The sequence below is a fragment of the Pteropus alecto genome, unplaced genomic scaffold, assembly GCF_000325575.1.
Source record: "Pteropus alecto unplaced genomic scaffold, ASM32557v1 scaffold16, whole genome shotgun sequence".
NCBI classification, from domain to species: Eukaryota; Metazoa; Chordata; class Mammalia; order Chiroptera; family Pteropodidae; genus Pteropus; species Pteropus alecto.
The window spans coordinates 7,079,670-7,096,086 of NW_006438867.1; the positions used below are offsets into that span (position 1 = coordinate 7,079,670).

Consider the following 16,417-nt stretch of genomic DNA (forward strand, 5'->3'; position numbering starts at 1 on the left):
CTCTTGGAGGTCAACATTATTTCATAGTTTAGGACTAATTCTTCCTTAAATAAAAATCTAACTTCATTATACCACACATTTCACATCAAAACTTAAATTTAAATACCTGTAAAACAATAGGATCAACTACTGTTTGCTACTTTTGAACACTACAGTTTTGTTTTTTTTTAAACTCCATCCGAGGTTTTTAAATCTGAGGATTTTTAAAAGGTCACAAATATTTCTTGTGTTTAAGTAACAATTCTCTACAAAGCAAACAACTCTACACACAGTCATCTCCATGCAATCACAGCTCTTTCATCTGGATTTTACCCTCTTTCGCCCATCCCCTATCTCTTACTATCATTCTTCAGGGCTCCATCCTCTGTAGGCAATCTCATCCAACTGTCATTATTTTAGTCTGTACGTTAATGAGCCCCAAAACTGTATGACCAGCTCTGATCTCTCCTGAGAGATCACTGTCTGCTCTACACATAATGATTCCTGACAGTAGTGAGGTACTGTATGCCCAGTACTATGATAACTTCTTAACATATATTATTTCTTTTAATTTTCATAACTCCTGTTTGGTACTATATCACTATACCCATAGAAACTGAGACTTAGGGAGGTTGGTTAAATGTTCCAATGTCACACAGCTAGTAACAGCTCTATGTGGAATGGCACGGTTATGACCCTATGTCACAGGTCTGATTCCTGAGCTGGCACACCTTCCCAATGTGCGATGCTGCTCCACCTTGGATGTCTTCAGAGTCATGTTAAGCATGCTGAAAATGAAACAAATTCCCCCTCACTCACAAGTGAGTTCCTAATTCTGTATTTCTGATCCAAGTTAATGTTACTCCATCCTCATCTAGCCACCCACACTAGAAATCTGCGAATCATCCTACAGCTTCTTCTCAACCCCCAATATTCAATGAATCACCAATTCCTACCAATTCTAGAGCCTAAATATTCTTAAAATCTGTCCCTTCCACCATTAAAGCAGTTCCTACATTGTAATGAAGGCACCTGTTCACGCATCCATCTCTCCCATTAAGGCTGCAACATATCGCAGAGCAAGGACTGTCTCTCATTTACGTCTGACTAACTGAATACTAGTAGAGCATCTGACGCAACAAATGTCTGTTGAACTCGGGTGAACTGCCACAAAGATACTTCCAGTGAGGAAAGCAGAAGGGGCCCACAATTTACCCGTAGTCTCTTTTGCTGAAATCACCAGGGGATTTAGTAAATAGAATTCTTCTTTATGACATACCACCCTCATTTTTCTCTGCCACCTTTTCCCTACCCCAGAGGTCCCCAACCCTCCAGGTCACAGACAAGTACCAGTCCATGGCCTGTTAGGAACCAGGGCACACAGCAGGAGGTGAGCAGTGGGCAAGTGAGCGAAGCTTCATTTGTATTTGCTGCCTAAGCTCTGTCTCAGATAATCGGCCATTAGATTTTCATAGGAGCACCGGTCCCTGGTGCCACAAAGTTTGGGAACTGTTGCCCTACACAGTAGGTGAACAGTAGATACTCATTCAACAATTCATAAATAAATGAACAAACTTAAAACAAACAGACAAATTACTAATAGAGTATACAGTGATAGTTCAGTTGTTTTTTTTTTTAAACATATGTGTGGACTCAGTCCTCTATTCTTAATCCATTACCCAATTAGCTCAAAGTCGCTCTTCCTTTAGAGCTGTAGAATACTACAGTTATAGCTGGGTGTCTATCAGGATTGGAAATTCAGCTAAAAATACTCTTCCCAACACTATAAGCCTAATTTTAATAACTCTAATTACCTGAAATTTCCTTTGTTTGAGTTTTCATTTTGGTTACCTAGATACACATTCCAAAGCCTAGCTATTCATTCAAGTCATCTCCGAAGCTTTGCGTAGTACAAATCCCAGACCCCATCTAAACTCCACTCAGCAGATCAGGAGCTGGACACAGAGAATCTGCGTCTTGTTAAGAGGCTTGCCAGGTCATTCTTGTGCTACCAATATTCCTTCTAACTTTAACTCCAAATTAGTCCCTTTTGCTCTTAACTCAGGTAGGTTCCTTCTCTACCTTTGTGCTCTTTTCTCAAACAGGTAAGGCCCCAGCTAATCTAGTCCTCCCCCGACTTGTTTTCATGGTGGGCCTTTAAAACACACAACTGTGTTACGTGTACGCACACACACTCCCACACGCACGTCCTGAAAGAACACAGGAAGAACATGCACATCAATATACAGTACCAAGAAAGAGAATTTACTAATTCATTCATTAAAAACTGACTCTCCCCTTCAAGGGCTGCTGTGAGGTTAGGTGATAAACACTGGTACTCCACCCCATGCTTGCTTGCCAAATAGAAAGCAATCGAGTGCTCAAGTTAATTACTACAGCTGATAAGCCGATGAGGTAAATAGAGCCCTGATGGTTCTCTGTATTAAACTACTGTCAAGTTCAAGTGGAGACAGGAAGGAGGCGCACAGGTTTTAAAAGCAAATTTGATATTCTATGTTTTCCTACTACAAGTGTTGAAAGCAACAATTAAAATTTTCTTGACTAATAAAGAGAAAGTACAGAATTCTCAAAAGACATAATGTAAAAGAGGAGGGGCCTGACGTGTTATCTGATACAAAGAAACAACTACTAAGGTAGAAAATCTGTGCTGTAGATAAAAGGACACAAAGGGAGAATTTTAAGCACAGCAGTCCACGTCCAGACACGGTTTCTAAGGTCTTTCTTTCCGATGGCGATGTGGAGAAAATGCTGAGCTGAGAAGAGACTGGCAGTGGGGTAACCAGTAAGAGGCTAATTAAGTTATCTAGGGGTGTCTGGGAGAGATGCGGTAAGGGCGTAGACTAAGCTGCAACACACAGGGCAAAGAGGAAGCTCGTCCTGAGATGCTAAAACTGATGTGAGAAGGAAGGAAGGAAAAACAGAGGCTTCTAAAAGATGTTAAGCTCGTCCAACTGGTTGCCGTCCATCAAAGGGAATGTAAGTCTGGGAGAAAAGAGTCCACCTTGCCCATCACAACTTGGGGATTGTTCACTGCCTTCATAAACGTACACTTATATTCAACCCAAGAAAATATGACGGAAAAGCATTACATGATGTTTCAATACAGCAATTCCACGTGGATGTGATATATAATAAAATTAATCTGAAATCATCCCAAAACATTTATTTAGTACTTATTCTGGAGGAAGTAAGAAAATCTCTGAGAAAATACACTGATTATTGTGTCTTTTGCTGCAAATCCTAAGATAAATTTTTTTAAAATAAGGGAAATCAGATCTTTTTCTTCGCTGAAATCTTCACACAAATTTCAAACTCCAGACTTAGCCAGTCTCTAAACACCAGCTGCTGCTTCGTATTTCCCCTTTTCACCAAGGAACTTAAAGTACTTTCCAGACGTCGCCATGGATTTTTTCCCAGTGTCTTCTTGGAAATGTTTTAAGTCAGATGTTTAGGAAGCATCTAGAACTCTTTCAGGTCACTACACTGAGGCACCGCAGAAAGCGTCAGGATCCTTTAATTACAGGTATCGCCAAGGCAAAAAGGAAATTGGGGGAGGGGGAAGACATCACGGGAAAATAGAGAAGAAACAAAGAAGAAGAAAATGGAACAGGGAGAAAAGAACTGGAGGGTGTAGTCGTTTGGTGAGGATGAGAAATGCCAGCACGTTACTTTAAGGGCCATTTTGTTGACTTGCTGTCAACTCCGGGCCTGCACTAAAGGTACCGCTGATGGTCTATACAGGAAGTTCAAATTTCAGCTGATTATAAAGCAGGAAATGAAAAACACAGGATATCACACATACACAGAATCACCATCGGAAAATTCAGATCCTTATCTGCTCCCAAGAGACAAAAGTGGCCTGTGGGACAGGAAGGGACCACTGGCCTTCCACAAAGTTCTGTGACCAACAGTTGTACTCACTTGACAACTACATGACAATGGCTATGGAAGCACGAAGTGTGCCGTCAAGCCCTCTCTACCCAGGCACCCATTTGAGCCTCTTACAATCATTATTCCACACTCAGAGTCCTGATATCTTGCCAAGAATTAGCTATCGAAAAGAAAGAGCCTCTATGAAGTGGAAGGTAAGCATCACAGGGCAGAGATTTTTATCTTGTTTTGTCCATGTATCCCCAGTTCCTACAACAGCTTCTGCTTGTATAAGTCGCCAAATGAAACAGAACATGAATCCTGGGGCACTTTTCTGACCTACCCTACTTTGCTCTCCTGCAGCGTTGGACACAGCTGACATTCCATGAATCCCTTCCTGTCCCACTCGCTAAAAGCAAAGATTCCACATTTCCCTTCAGGGCTCTACGTCCCCCACTTGAACCTTCCACTGTGCTCGCTCCTCTCTTACTCTGTTCCAGCCACACTGGTCTCCTCGCTAGTTGTCACCAACCAGGCATGCCCAATCAAATATTATATATTTGATTGACTAATTTTCTTTATTGTTATGTCTTTCTCAACTAGGAAATAAGTTCTATAACGGCAGGGCTTTTTGTTTGGTATTGGACAGGGAAGACTGCTTCCTCCCCATCCCTGATTCGCCACTCCCATTTCATCCCTAATACTCTATATCTCTGGCTCTTCCTCCTCTGCGTATTCCCAGGGCTCTACCCTTCACACTCTTCTCTAGAGCCTCTACGTATTCCTCTTGCATAAACTCACAATAGGAAATGTCAATGTTTACCTAAACACTGACAACCCCCAAATCTATTTCTCTGGGCCAGACCTTTTCCCTAACTCTACACCCTCATAATCAGCTACCTACTAAATAAAACCCTACCACTGAGTTCCTTCCATCAGTCCCTTCCTTTCCACTCCTATTCCCACTGGCCCATCTACCTCTCATCACCCAAATCTCCTGACTAGATAATTATGCTGTGAGGCAGGAGAGTGTAATGGTTAAGAGAACATGACTGGTACTAGAAAGACCAAGATTCGATTTCCCAGCTCCCCCTCTTCCTCAGGAGGACTAGCTGTTGAGTCAGGGAGAACAAATTATTTTATTTGATCTCTGCGAGTTTCCGTTTTCTCACTTGTGAGTGAGTCAGAATGGTACTTTACTAGTTTGTGGAGGAAAGCATTAGGTGCTTCTCAAAGTCTATTGGCTCATATTTCAAAGACAATTAAAATAATATCACTTTCTCCTTATTCCTCATCCGTTCTTAGTTTTGCACCTCCTTCACTCTTTGTAACAGGTAACATGTATTTGTGTACATACCTGTATGATCTCACATTCTAATGACAAAAGGGGGTAACAAGCTAAGACGAACTGGGAACTATTTTTGGAATAACTCAATTTGAGCTCTAGTGGGGTCAGATTTTCATGGGACATTCTATTCTTTAACAAACTCGAGGAAGCAGTCTTTCATACAGAACTTAGGTAAACATTCTTCCATTTCATTCTGTAAACTTCCATTCACAAACAGCACAAAATTCGACATCAATACATGATGTCAGCCAAAGCACTGGAGCCTGGCAGAGAGAAGAGAAAGCCTGCATAAAGATCTGTCTCTGCATACTTCCCGCTGTTTCTTGGCAAGACTACTTGTTATGACAAAATTAGAGCTCAAAGTGATAGGGGATAACTACGCTGTTCACAATGACAGCTCGGAGATGCTCTTCCAGAAATTCAAAGTCGACTTAACCTTTTTATTGATGTTATACAGTTAATTAACCAAATGTGACCAAAACAGGATGATATATCTATTCTTGAATTTTAGACCTATAAAGCCACTTTATTAGTATTCAGTAACATATTTTATCTGATAAAACTCTAGGCAAAAAAATATATACAAAAAAACAATACATGTATATTATTTACTTATGTCAAGAAGAGGTTTGAGGAAGATAAAGCTCTTAGAGTTATTTAGATTTATGAATTAATATTAATATACTTTTACGATTAGATTAAAACTACAGAGGCAATGGAAAAACCATTACATAGTCTTTGGAGTTAGACAAACCTTGGTTTAAACCTTGATTCAAACCCTCAAGAGCTAACTGGACAGATTACTTACACTTGCTAAGTCTATTTCCTTATCTGCAAAGGTACCCAACGGACAGGGTTATTTAAGAGATTACTGATAATTTTGTATAAACTAATACATTTGAATGTAAAATTGTGAAATAATACTGTATAGTTTGCTATACTGACATATAGTTACTACTTTTCAAATACGGTTGACTCTTGAAAATGGGTTTGAACTACGTGGGTCCACTTATAGGATGTTTTTCAACAAACACCTGTACTGTTTTCAACCTATAGTTGGAAGTCTGCGGATGCAGAGAGCTGACAGTATGCATTGATCTACGCCATTTTATAGCAGACCTGTGTGAGTATCCATGGATTTTGGTATCTGTGGGGGGTTCTGGAACCAATCCCCGCTGGATACCAAGGATAGTTAAGTTCTGGGGGAGTCAAAGGTATACACAGATTTTCAACTGCACAGGGGTCAGCGCCCCAAACTCGCAAGTTGTTCAAGGGTCAACTGTACAGCTATCTGAACAACACAGAACAAATCAAGAATTACACAGTTCTACTCCACAGTCAATTCTTGATCATAGTGGCTAAACCACATAGCATTCAGAACAGCTAAATAAACTTAAAGTAATTCATTTTTAGTCTGTAATACTTACAATTATTTTTGCAGCAAATTAACTATGTCCAAGTGAAGGCTATGCATAATAGAAACAAAAAGTTGGCTATGTTCAAATCAATCTTTTAAGTTATGATTTAAGAAAATATAGCCCACACAACAATGATGAGAATACATTATGAGGTCCACGTCAATTGCGCTCACTGTTGTGTACCCAGTGTCTGTACAGTGCCTAGCACGTAACAGGTACATTGCAAATATTTGTTTAACTGCAGTCAACAGGCGCTGAAGATTATTCCGGGGTAGTAGTGCTCCAATGCTAGAAAAATAATTTGAAGCAATAAAGGAGCACACTAGAGAAGTATTTTGAATAGAAAACTAGTCAGAAATCTTTTAGTCTTTAAAAGGTTATAAAAGGACCTTAACTAAACCACCAGCACGGACCCACCATAAAAAGGTAAGACTAACTCAGAAAAGTAATTGAAGAGAGACCATCAACTGGTATTTAAAGAGGAACACTAGACCAAGTGAAAGTCACTAGCAATAACCTTAAGGAAGTCAGAGAAGCTACAACTATACAAATAAAAACAAAGATAAACATGCACCGTAAAATTAAAGCGGAAAGGCTTAAAATAAGGCAAGGGATCCTAAACATTTTCCAACATTCTGTTCACTCTTACCATCCTCCTAGGAATAAGGCTTGTTCTAATCTAATTGATTAAACTCAGTTCACTTTTACTGTTTTGCTGTTGTGTGCTATGTGCACTGCAGCGTTATGGAAGATGCAAAGATCAGGTTCCACCTGGTACAGAAGGAAGTCGTGTGCACACGGCTACTAAAAACACACATATGGAACCTTGCAACCAGGATAAGAATCTGATTCGATGCCTACTTTACGCCACCTCTACATCCTCTACTAGTTTATTTACTTAATCACCCTTCTGTTTTCAAATTTTAGGCTCCAGCAACTTGAATTTTAGTTTCTTTACCTTTCTTCCTTTTAAAAAAAGTTTTTTAAATATTAAAAACAAGCTCTAGTAAAATTTCACGTACACCTTAAAAAGGGTTGTGAAACATTTTAATGACATAGCTCTCAAACTCTCCGTAGAACAAATGAAATGACCCATGTCTGCTATTTTCCTAAATGAACAGTGTCTCTAGGATGAGCAGCAATTAACTGACAGTTTCAGCAAAACAGAGTCAAGATGCACACTGGGTCCTCTTCCCAGCGATCTTAAAATCATGTTATTCAATTCTTCTGGTCTCTGTGTTTTCTCCGTTCCAAAGTTGAAGTCTAAGTGAAATGTTGTTGGTAATTTGGTAATATTTTGATGTTGACTCCTTCAGTTTTAACATTTGCAAAAGAACCATAATACCTGTTTGTTCTCGGAACAAATGCCTTCCACACAGAAAAATGAAGCATGGAGTTTAATAAGCTCAATTGAAGAACAGTTCAAAAATCTGGGATAACAGTTTTCCTTTCTCGGTAACTCCTCTGTTGACTCTGAAGACAATAAAGTTTGACCACAGAGACGAAAACACCAAATTTAAACGACTGGAGACCGAGACGAGAAAGTGAGGTGGAGCCTAGTGCTCATCTCTCCTCCAAAACTTGAATCAAGACGGTGTGACACGGGACAATTAAACGCGAAGAACAAGAAGAAGCTTATGCAACATCATAATGTCAACTCGAGGACCCACCGGTTTTCTGGTCCGGGGTGGCGAAAGGCTGAAAGGCCCCGCAGCTAAAGCAGCCCCCATTTTGCCCAAGAACGTGCACTGCTGAGAGGGCGGCGACCAATTTCAGGAAACTTAACTCCAAGCAGCCCAAATCATCTGCACCCCAACGCCTTGGACTGAAAGCGAGATCCTACTCCAGGGTACGGGGGCCTCCACAGCCTGTTTGGCCTAAACCGCTCCTGCCCTCCCAGATCAGGCCCGGCCAGGCCCCTCAAGCCCGGGGCCAGGCCCCCTCCCGAACGGTCCTCGGCCCCGTCGGGCCAAACGATCCTCCGTCGTCCGCCGCCTCCGCCCCGTCAGCCCCGGGCCGGCGGCGAACGGCTCTCCCGCGCCCCACTACCTTGGTCGTACGGATGTGCTCCATCGCGAGGAGACGTCAGCCGGCAGCCCGCCTCACAGGCGGACCATCAGGCGACAGGACCCGGGCGGCGACGGCGACCCAGACCCAGCAGGAACTAGCTCAGCGGGCCAGCGCCGCGGTCCGTCCGTCCGCCCCCGGCAGCGTCCACCGCGCAGGCGCAGCCAGCCTGCGCCGTCTCCTAGAAACACTTCCCCAAACTAGGCGGTGGCCGAGGGGGCGTGGGAGGGCGGGGCGGAGCTTCGGCCCAAGGAGAGCGGCGTCTGCTTCCTCCGGGGCCGCTGTGGATTCTACAGCGCCCCCTGTCCGTGGAGGCCTCACCAACCCTGACAGAGGGCCGTCCTCTATGGCTCAGCGGGCCGAGGACCAGGAAAGCAGGGGTCTGGGCTTGCGCAAAGAGAATTTAGTGGATGAGGGCGAGACAGGATGTCGCTATGTCCATCGGCCCACAAGAATCTATTCTCAGGAAATGATCGGATATGTCGTGTAAGCCTTATTTGAAACAATCAAAATCTCCCATACTATAAGATTAGTTATGTGCGTAATAGCAGTGATGACCTAAATATAAAAGGCCAAAGTGCAAGGAAACAAGCATTTATTCGAGGTCAAAAAAGAATAGCTATTCGGGAAGCACTTTTTTTCAGGCAGAAACCCAAATAGTGTTCAAATTAGGAGACGAAGGCAAGGAGTATTTATGAACATGGGAAGGGAAACAATTATATTAATAGAAAGAAGGCATTTCTATTGGTGCTGATAAGCTATCATAGTGATACTTATTCTAAACAATGTTTTTAATTTTCATTCTAATTGTCATCAGTCCAGTAGTCATAACATCTGCTTTCTTGTTATCTTCCCACACGATACAATGTCGTTCTGGATACAAAGTCGTTTTAGGCCCAGTCCAAAGGTTATGGTTCCTTGTTTTAATAATCCAAAGATTTGTTAAGGCATAAAACATGCAAGGCAGTTCCTCTGGAATGGCAGCTCCGACTCCATTTTAAAGTGGCTCTGTTTATTACATTGTTACACCAGCATCCATTTAAAAAATGCTGCAGCTCCTCACAAGTCAAACCTGAACAAACTGAAAAATCAACAACTTTTCTTAGATCTATAAAGGAATTGAGATCACAGGGCAAACCACTGCTCCCAAAATCAGAGAGAGGGACGGGCGACTACACAGAATCACAGCTATCAGAGCAGAAACCCACAAGCAGAAACCTCCCTGGGAATCAGTGCCCAGCAGTTCCGTTTGCCCAGTACATCATATCTGACTATCCAGGAAAAAATTACAAGACATACTAAAAGGTAAAAAGCACAGTTTGAATACACAGAGCAAGCATCAAACCCGGACTTAGATATGGCAGGAATTTTGGAATTATCAGAGAATTTAAAACAATTATGACTTATATGCCAAAGATTCTAATGGGTAGATAGTATGCAAGAGCAGATGGACAATGTAAGCAGAAAGATGGAAATCCTAAGAAAGAACCGAAAAGAAATGCCAGAGATTAAAAAACAAAAAACACTGCTACTGAAATGCACAATGCCTTTGATGGGTTTATTAGTAGACTGGACATGGCTGAGGAAATAATCTCTGAGCTTCATGGTACCTCAATAGAAACCTCCAAAACTGAAAAGTAGAGAAAAAAAAAGTTGGAAAAAAAAAAGGAACAGAATATCCAAGAACTGTAGAATAGCTATAGAAGGTGTAACATGCCTGTAATGAGAATATCTGAAGGAGAAGAAAGAGGAACAGAAACAAAGATTTGGAGCAATAATAACTGAAAAATTTCCCCAAATTAATGTTATTTACCAAATCACAGATCCAGGAAGCTGACAAAACACCAAGCAGGATAAATGCTAGAAAAACTACATATCATTCTTAAACTATAGAAAAGCGAAGATAAAGAAAATAAAGAAGAAGCCGGGGGATTATTTATAGGTAAATATCTTACCTATAGAAAAGTAAAGATACAAATTATGTCTGACTTCTCTTCAGAAACCATGCCGGCAAGAAGAGAGTGGAGTGCAGTATTTAAAGTGTTGATAGAAAAAAAATTCCACCAACCTGTAATTCTGTACCCTGTGAATTATCCTTCAAAAGTGAAGGAGGAATATAGGCTTTCTCAGACAAAAATGGAGGGGATTGTTGCCAGTAGACCTGCCTTGGAAGAAACATTAAAACAAGTTCTTTAGAAAGAAAGAAAATGATATAGGTCAGAAACATGGATCCACATAAAGAAAGGAAAAACATCAGAGGAGGAATAAGTGAAAGAAAAATAAAAAATTATTTTTCTCATTTTTAATTGATCTAATAGATAACAGTTCGTTCAAAATAATAATAACAACAATGCGTTTGATTATTTTTGTTTGTGGTATGTATAATATGTTTATGTATAAGTGAAATAAATGACGGCAATGATACGAGGGATGGGAGAAAGGAATTAGGATTTTGTTATTATAAAGTATGCACACTACCAAAAAAATTGTACTGAGGAGTATTACATAACAAACATATTCATACTGTATTATTGAGTGAAATATAAACTGACTCTAGAAAGGTGAGTTCAATGTGACTGTATTTTGTAATTTTTATTTATGCTAACAGACATCTTACATTTCTAGATGGTAGGATTATAGGTGACTTTGTAAATCCTGTTTTAGTGGTTTCTCAGACTGGAGTGATTTTGCCCTCAGGGGACAGTTGGCAATCTCTAGAGACATATTTGGTTGTCATAACTGGGTGTGGGTGTGGGGTGCTACTGGCAGAGAGTGGGTAGAGGCTTGGTCAGCTGCTGGACATCCTGCAATGCTCTAGACACCACCGCCTCCACTGAGAATTATCTGGCCCAAGAGGTCAATGGTTCAGAGGTGGAGAAACCCTGCTCCAGGTTTTCCAAGTGTTCTGTACTAAGCAGTTTCACTCTTTGTAACTAGAAAATGCTATTTTAAAAATATCATCATTTTTACATCATCTTTCTTACCATGTTTGGTGTTAGAAAAACCTCCCTAACATCTAAGTTTCTTTTCTAATGAAAAATTTTGTTTCATTTTCCAGCATTCCGTTCATTTTTCTTATTTAAGTTGTCTTGGTGTTGCTTTGTGTTTGTTTTGAGTGCCTGCTATGTTTCAGACAGATTGCCAAAGCAATGGCGATGCTTACTAAACACAACAGCCTTTGTGGTGAAATCACCTACTCCTGTAAGATGAACATGTAATAAGAATAAAATTAGGCACCTGGAAACCAGTCTGGTTAGATTTTCATATCCAAAAGAAACACAAATCTTGCCCTCTCCCAAAGAAATATTTAAAACTGTTGCAGGTCTTTATGGAAGACCTTTTGAGAAAGCAGAAGAGGATGAATGATATTGTATAACATACGTCAAGACTTCCTTAATAAAACCTCTTTTTATATTATTCTCCTCCAGATTTTTATCATTTTTCCCATTCCTTGTTCCCATACAAATTATCCTTACATCCCAGGTTATCCTCCCCATTCTCTTCTCTTGTCATTTCTCATTTTTTCTCTCTTACCAATTCTTTTCAAGAGGTAATAATGATGTTAGCCAACACCTATTATGCAATTATCAGGTGGCCAAAAGTGTAAATTGCTTTACCCATATTATGAGGAAAGTGAAACACAATGAAGTTAAATAACTTGCCTGACATTATACAACAAATAAAGCCTAGATCATGATACAGAGCCAGACAATCTAATGACAGTCTGTATTAACTATTCTATATTGACTTGTTTTTCAAAATCCATGTAAAAGTTCCAGTTTGAAGTGGTAATATGATAAATTAGGAAATAATTCCGCATTAAAAAAAACTAAAATAGAGGGTTAAATAAAAAATCAGTTTTAAAAAGGATCCAGTAACTGACAAGATAGTAAGGGCTTACAAGTGCAAAATACAAGGGAAATTGTTTACACAGAGATGTGAGCAGAATATTGAAATTGATGCAAAAGGACCATTTCCAAACCAGGTGAATTTAGGACAGAAAGTTCAGAAGTCAAAGCAGATGGTCCACCTCAATGATGCATGCAATAGGAGAATCTACTTACATAAATCCAGGGCCAGAAGGAAACTCATCCAATCCAACCCCAGAATACTGCGGGAAATTTACCCTGACATTGAGAAAATAGAGGAGTGAAGGCAATAACTGCCTGTCTTGGAAATATTAAACAATCACAAAAGGTTATAAAATGGATTTACAGCCTAGATTCGTACCACCTAGTGATTACCGCAAGAATCAAAGAGCCTCATTCCTCTGTCACCACGAGGGGTGGATTCACTTAAGGGAAATAGACACTAGGAAGAAGAGGGTTGTTTACTGAGATTTGTTTTTATTCCTACTGTTTATAAAGCGTATGGTCCAGTTTAAGAAGACTTCAACATGCACCAGCGTTCCTAAACCTTATCCTCCCCCGAAAATGCTGAAACCAGTAAAATACATCAGATTAAGTATTTTCTGCTGTCCTGATCTCATCGTTCATTCAAAGAGGGCACTTAATACAGTTACGGTTTAAATGGAAAAGTCCATGGAGACTTAAAAGCTAACTTGATGGAAGACCAGCCAGCTTATAAGACCTATTTCTCAACATTAGTTAGACCAGTGAATTTCAAAATACCAACTTAATCATTGACCATGAGAAACAGAAGTTTAAAGCAGACTGGCATGAAGGTCAGCATATTCTTTTCAGGTAAAGCTATGAGGACACTTTACACTTGAGAAGTTTGCTTAGTAAAAAATTCAGAACAAGGGAAAGCAAAATGATAGGCTGCTGTCATTCTGGCAAAATTCTGATGCATTCATAAACCCTAAGGAAACGTGTATTGGTCTAGTGGCCAGAATATGGGCATCCATCAGGTAGAGTCACTTGTTTCCTTGAAAGATGAAAAGAATAAATGCAATTGTTTTTTCTCTTTGGCTCCCATGTTTTGGAGTCTAGAACCTGCCCTTTGCCCTTCTGTTAGCATATATCAAAACGATTAGATAACAGGTTGTTGTTGCTTTTATAGCTATATTCCAGCCCTAGAGATATTTTGGAACTTGGTTCATCTCAGATATTCCCTATGTTCCTTTGGTAACAGATGTAAAGTATATCTTTTAGAATGGATTCCTATTAAATATGGTATACTAAGTTTAGCTATGAATAATAGAAACTCAACTATAATGGCCTAAACAACACAGAAATGGATTTTTCTTTCATTTGAAAGAAATCAGAAGGTAGGCAGAGCAGACCAGGGTTGGTATGCTGGCTCTGATATCATCAAGGATCTATGTTCGTACTATTTTTCTGCCACACTGTCCTTAGCATATGACTTCCATTCTTAAGTTCCTCATGGTCCAGGATGGCTACCGGAGCCCCAGCCACATGTTTAAGTTCCAGGCAGTAGGAAGGAATAAGGAGGAGAAAGACAAAAGGGATGTATGCCAGCCACCTCCTCCTCTAAATGAGTCATACTGGAAATCTCAGCTCACGTATCCCACTTATATCTAATTAGTCACATTTACCTGTAAAGGAAGCTGGGATATGTAGTTTATCTGGTTAGTGTGCCACCTTGAAAAAAATTGAGATTTTTTTTTAAGGAAAAAGGGACGAATGAAAATTGGTGGCAACAAGATAGCTTCCTTCATTAATTTTATTTTGACATTGCCAAGTTTCTTTTCTCGATCTTATCCTCATCCACTACTATTATCAGACAACTTTTTCATATCTCATCCCCCATACTCACCAATAGAAAGGACATAATTTCAAAATAAATGACCATAATAAATGACTACATGTTGAATTGAATATATTCAGTTTCATGAAGACCCTTTATATGCTTTCATTTCTCTCATTTCTTGGGTTATAAGTACAAACTTTATCAGGAAACATATCATTACTGTTCTGATCTGTTGTTGGAAACTTCTGTTTTAACTTTAGGCTTTCCCACCTAACTTTTTATTTCGAAAAAATTCAACGAAAAAATTGAAAGAGTAAAATGAACATCCATATACCTTGCTTGCAGAGTCACCATTTGTTTACATTTTGTCACATTTTCTTTTTTGATCTCTCTATAAATTTTATTGTTGGATCTTTTGAAAATTTAATAGGATTTTTAAGAGAAAGGACACTAACTCTTTAAAATCAATAGATCCATTCTGAGAACCAATTCAAGATAGAAGGCAACTGGTTATATACATAGTCTTTAAAAAATAACTTCTCTCTTGGATATTTCACAGGATCACACTGTACATATTATAGATCTTTAATTAGACTTGAGATTTCTATTTCCCTTTTATGATAAGCCTTTCAACTGATACTTCTCAAGGGGTTATCCTGATCATACCAGTGAAGCAAGCCTATTTAAATATTTTAATGCAAATCTAAATAAGAATATTTTTACAGTGCTATTGCATTTCAGATAATTCAGTTTGCTTATGACATTAAAAATGTCATCATACAGCCAATAAATCAGAAAAAGATGGGATTTCTTAACAGGATTCTCACGATATTAAAAAAACAAGGGGAAACAAAGTGGCTTGCCATAGAATTTAGAATCTGAATCACTTGCTTCATCCTGGAAAGCAGTAATTCATGTAGAATTGATATGTGGGTTTGGGTCACATGATGTCAAAGAGGAATATTTGGAACAACCTGTGGAATAGGATGTGTTACTCTCACTAGGTAAGGAAGGTTAAGCCAAATTCCAGTGCTCCATGGTTTTGCCTGGCTGGATAGGTTTTAGGCAGGAAGATTATGTTACTACCATTTTACTGTCACGTTTTCAATTGAATAACCAAATCGAGCCTACAGAAACTGCTTTCATAGGAGTTTATTCCTGTAGAACATAAGGACATAAAATGATTTCTATTTTGCTAATAGGACAAACAGAAGACATCTTAGAAAGGGCCTTTGAGGTCCAATCTTAAACTTGGTACATTTAGAGGCATGTCACAGATTGTAATACTGGTCATTAAACATTCCAATTTCTGTCTTCGCAATGCTCCTCTCTGTGGGTTTTTTGTGGGGCGGCGGGGGGCGGGTACTTAAACCACTCTGATCTTAATGAATTTTGGAGAGACTTAATTCAGTTCATAGTAAGTGGCAATGCCCAAGCTCAATGTAAGAGAAAGTGTGGCATTAAGGGGAGTTCTGAGATGTGAGCTTAGAATGAGTGGTCATCAGCCTGGCATCGAGTGCCAGACTGGAGCCACTGGGTTTTTGATTAAGGTAGTGTCGTGGTGAGAATTCTGTTTTAGGAAAGCAAATCTCGTGGTTGCTTATGGGATTATTTTATTATTAGAAATCGCAGGTAGGAAAATCATTTGCAGGAGTAGTGTAACAATCCCTGATGGAAAAGTAAAGATCCCCATCATGATGGCCGCACCTCAAACGCATCACCGACAGGCTAACTTTCCTGACCTTTCCTCCATAGAGTCACTTCTTTGAACCCACATTTTTCTTACGGTTAAGGGTTGCTCATGAAACCCTCAAATTTCACCGTACATTGTACTTGTTTCTGCAGTTTTCTGATCCCTTTCACTTTGCGATTCTGTGGGAGGGCCGTAAAGCCGGGAGGCAGCGGGCAAGGCGGGACTCCCGGCGCTCTGCCTCAGCAGGACACCCTGACATTATCTGCAGCCTTCACAACATGCTTTGACATCCAGGGCCATGGCCAGTTCTGTTTGCTCGGCACCGCCAACAGGGCCGGCCCCCGCAAC

At 39.9% G+C, this 16,417-nt stretch overlaps 1 protein-coding gene across 1 annotated transcript in view; it reads right to left on the reverse strand.

The window, feature by feature from the left end:
• The window catches only part of MTMR6 (myotubularin related protein 6), a 30,184-nt gene extending 21,297 nt beyond the window's left edge, over positions 1 to 8,887 (reverse strand). The window contains exon 1 of the mRNA XM_006915831.3: positions 8,686 to 8,887. Within this exon, the coding sequence (XP_006915893.1) occupies positions 8,686 to 8,709 (24 nt within the window). The 5' untranslated portion in view covers positions 8,710 to 8,887. The remainder of the gene's footprint in view (positions 1 to 8,685) is intronic.
• Between the last annotated feature and the right edge of the window lie 7,530 nt (positions 8,888 to 16,417).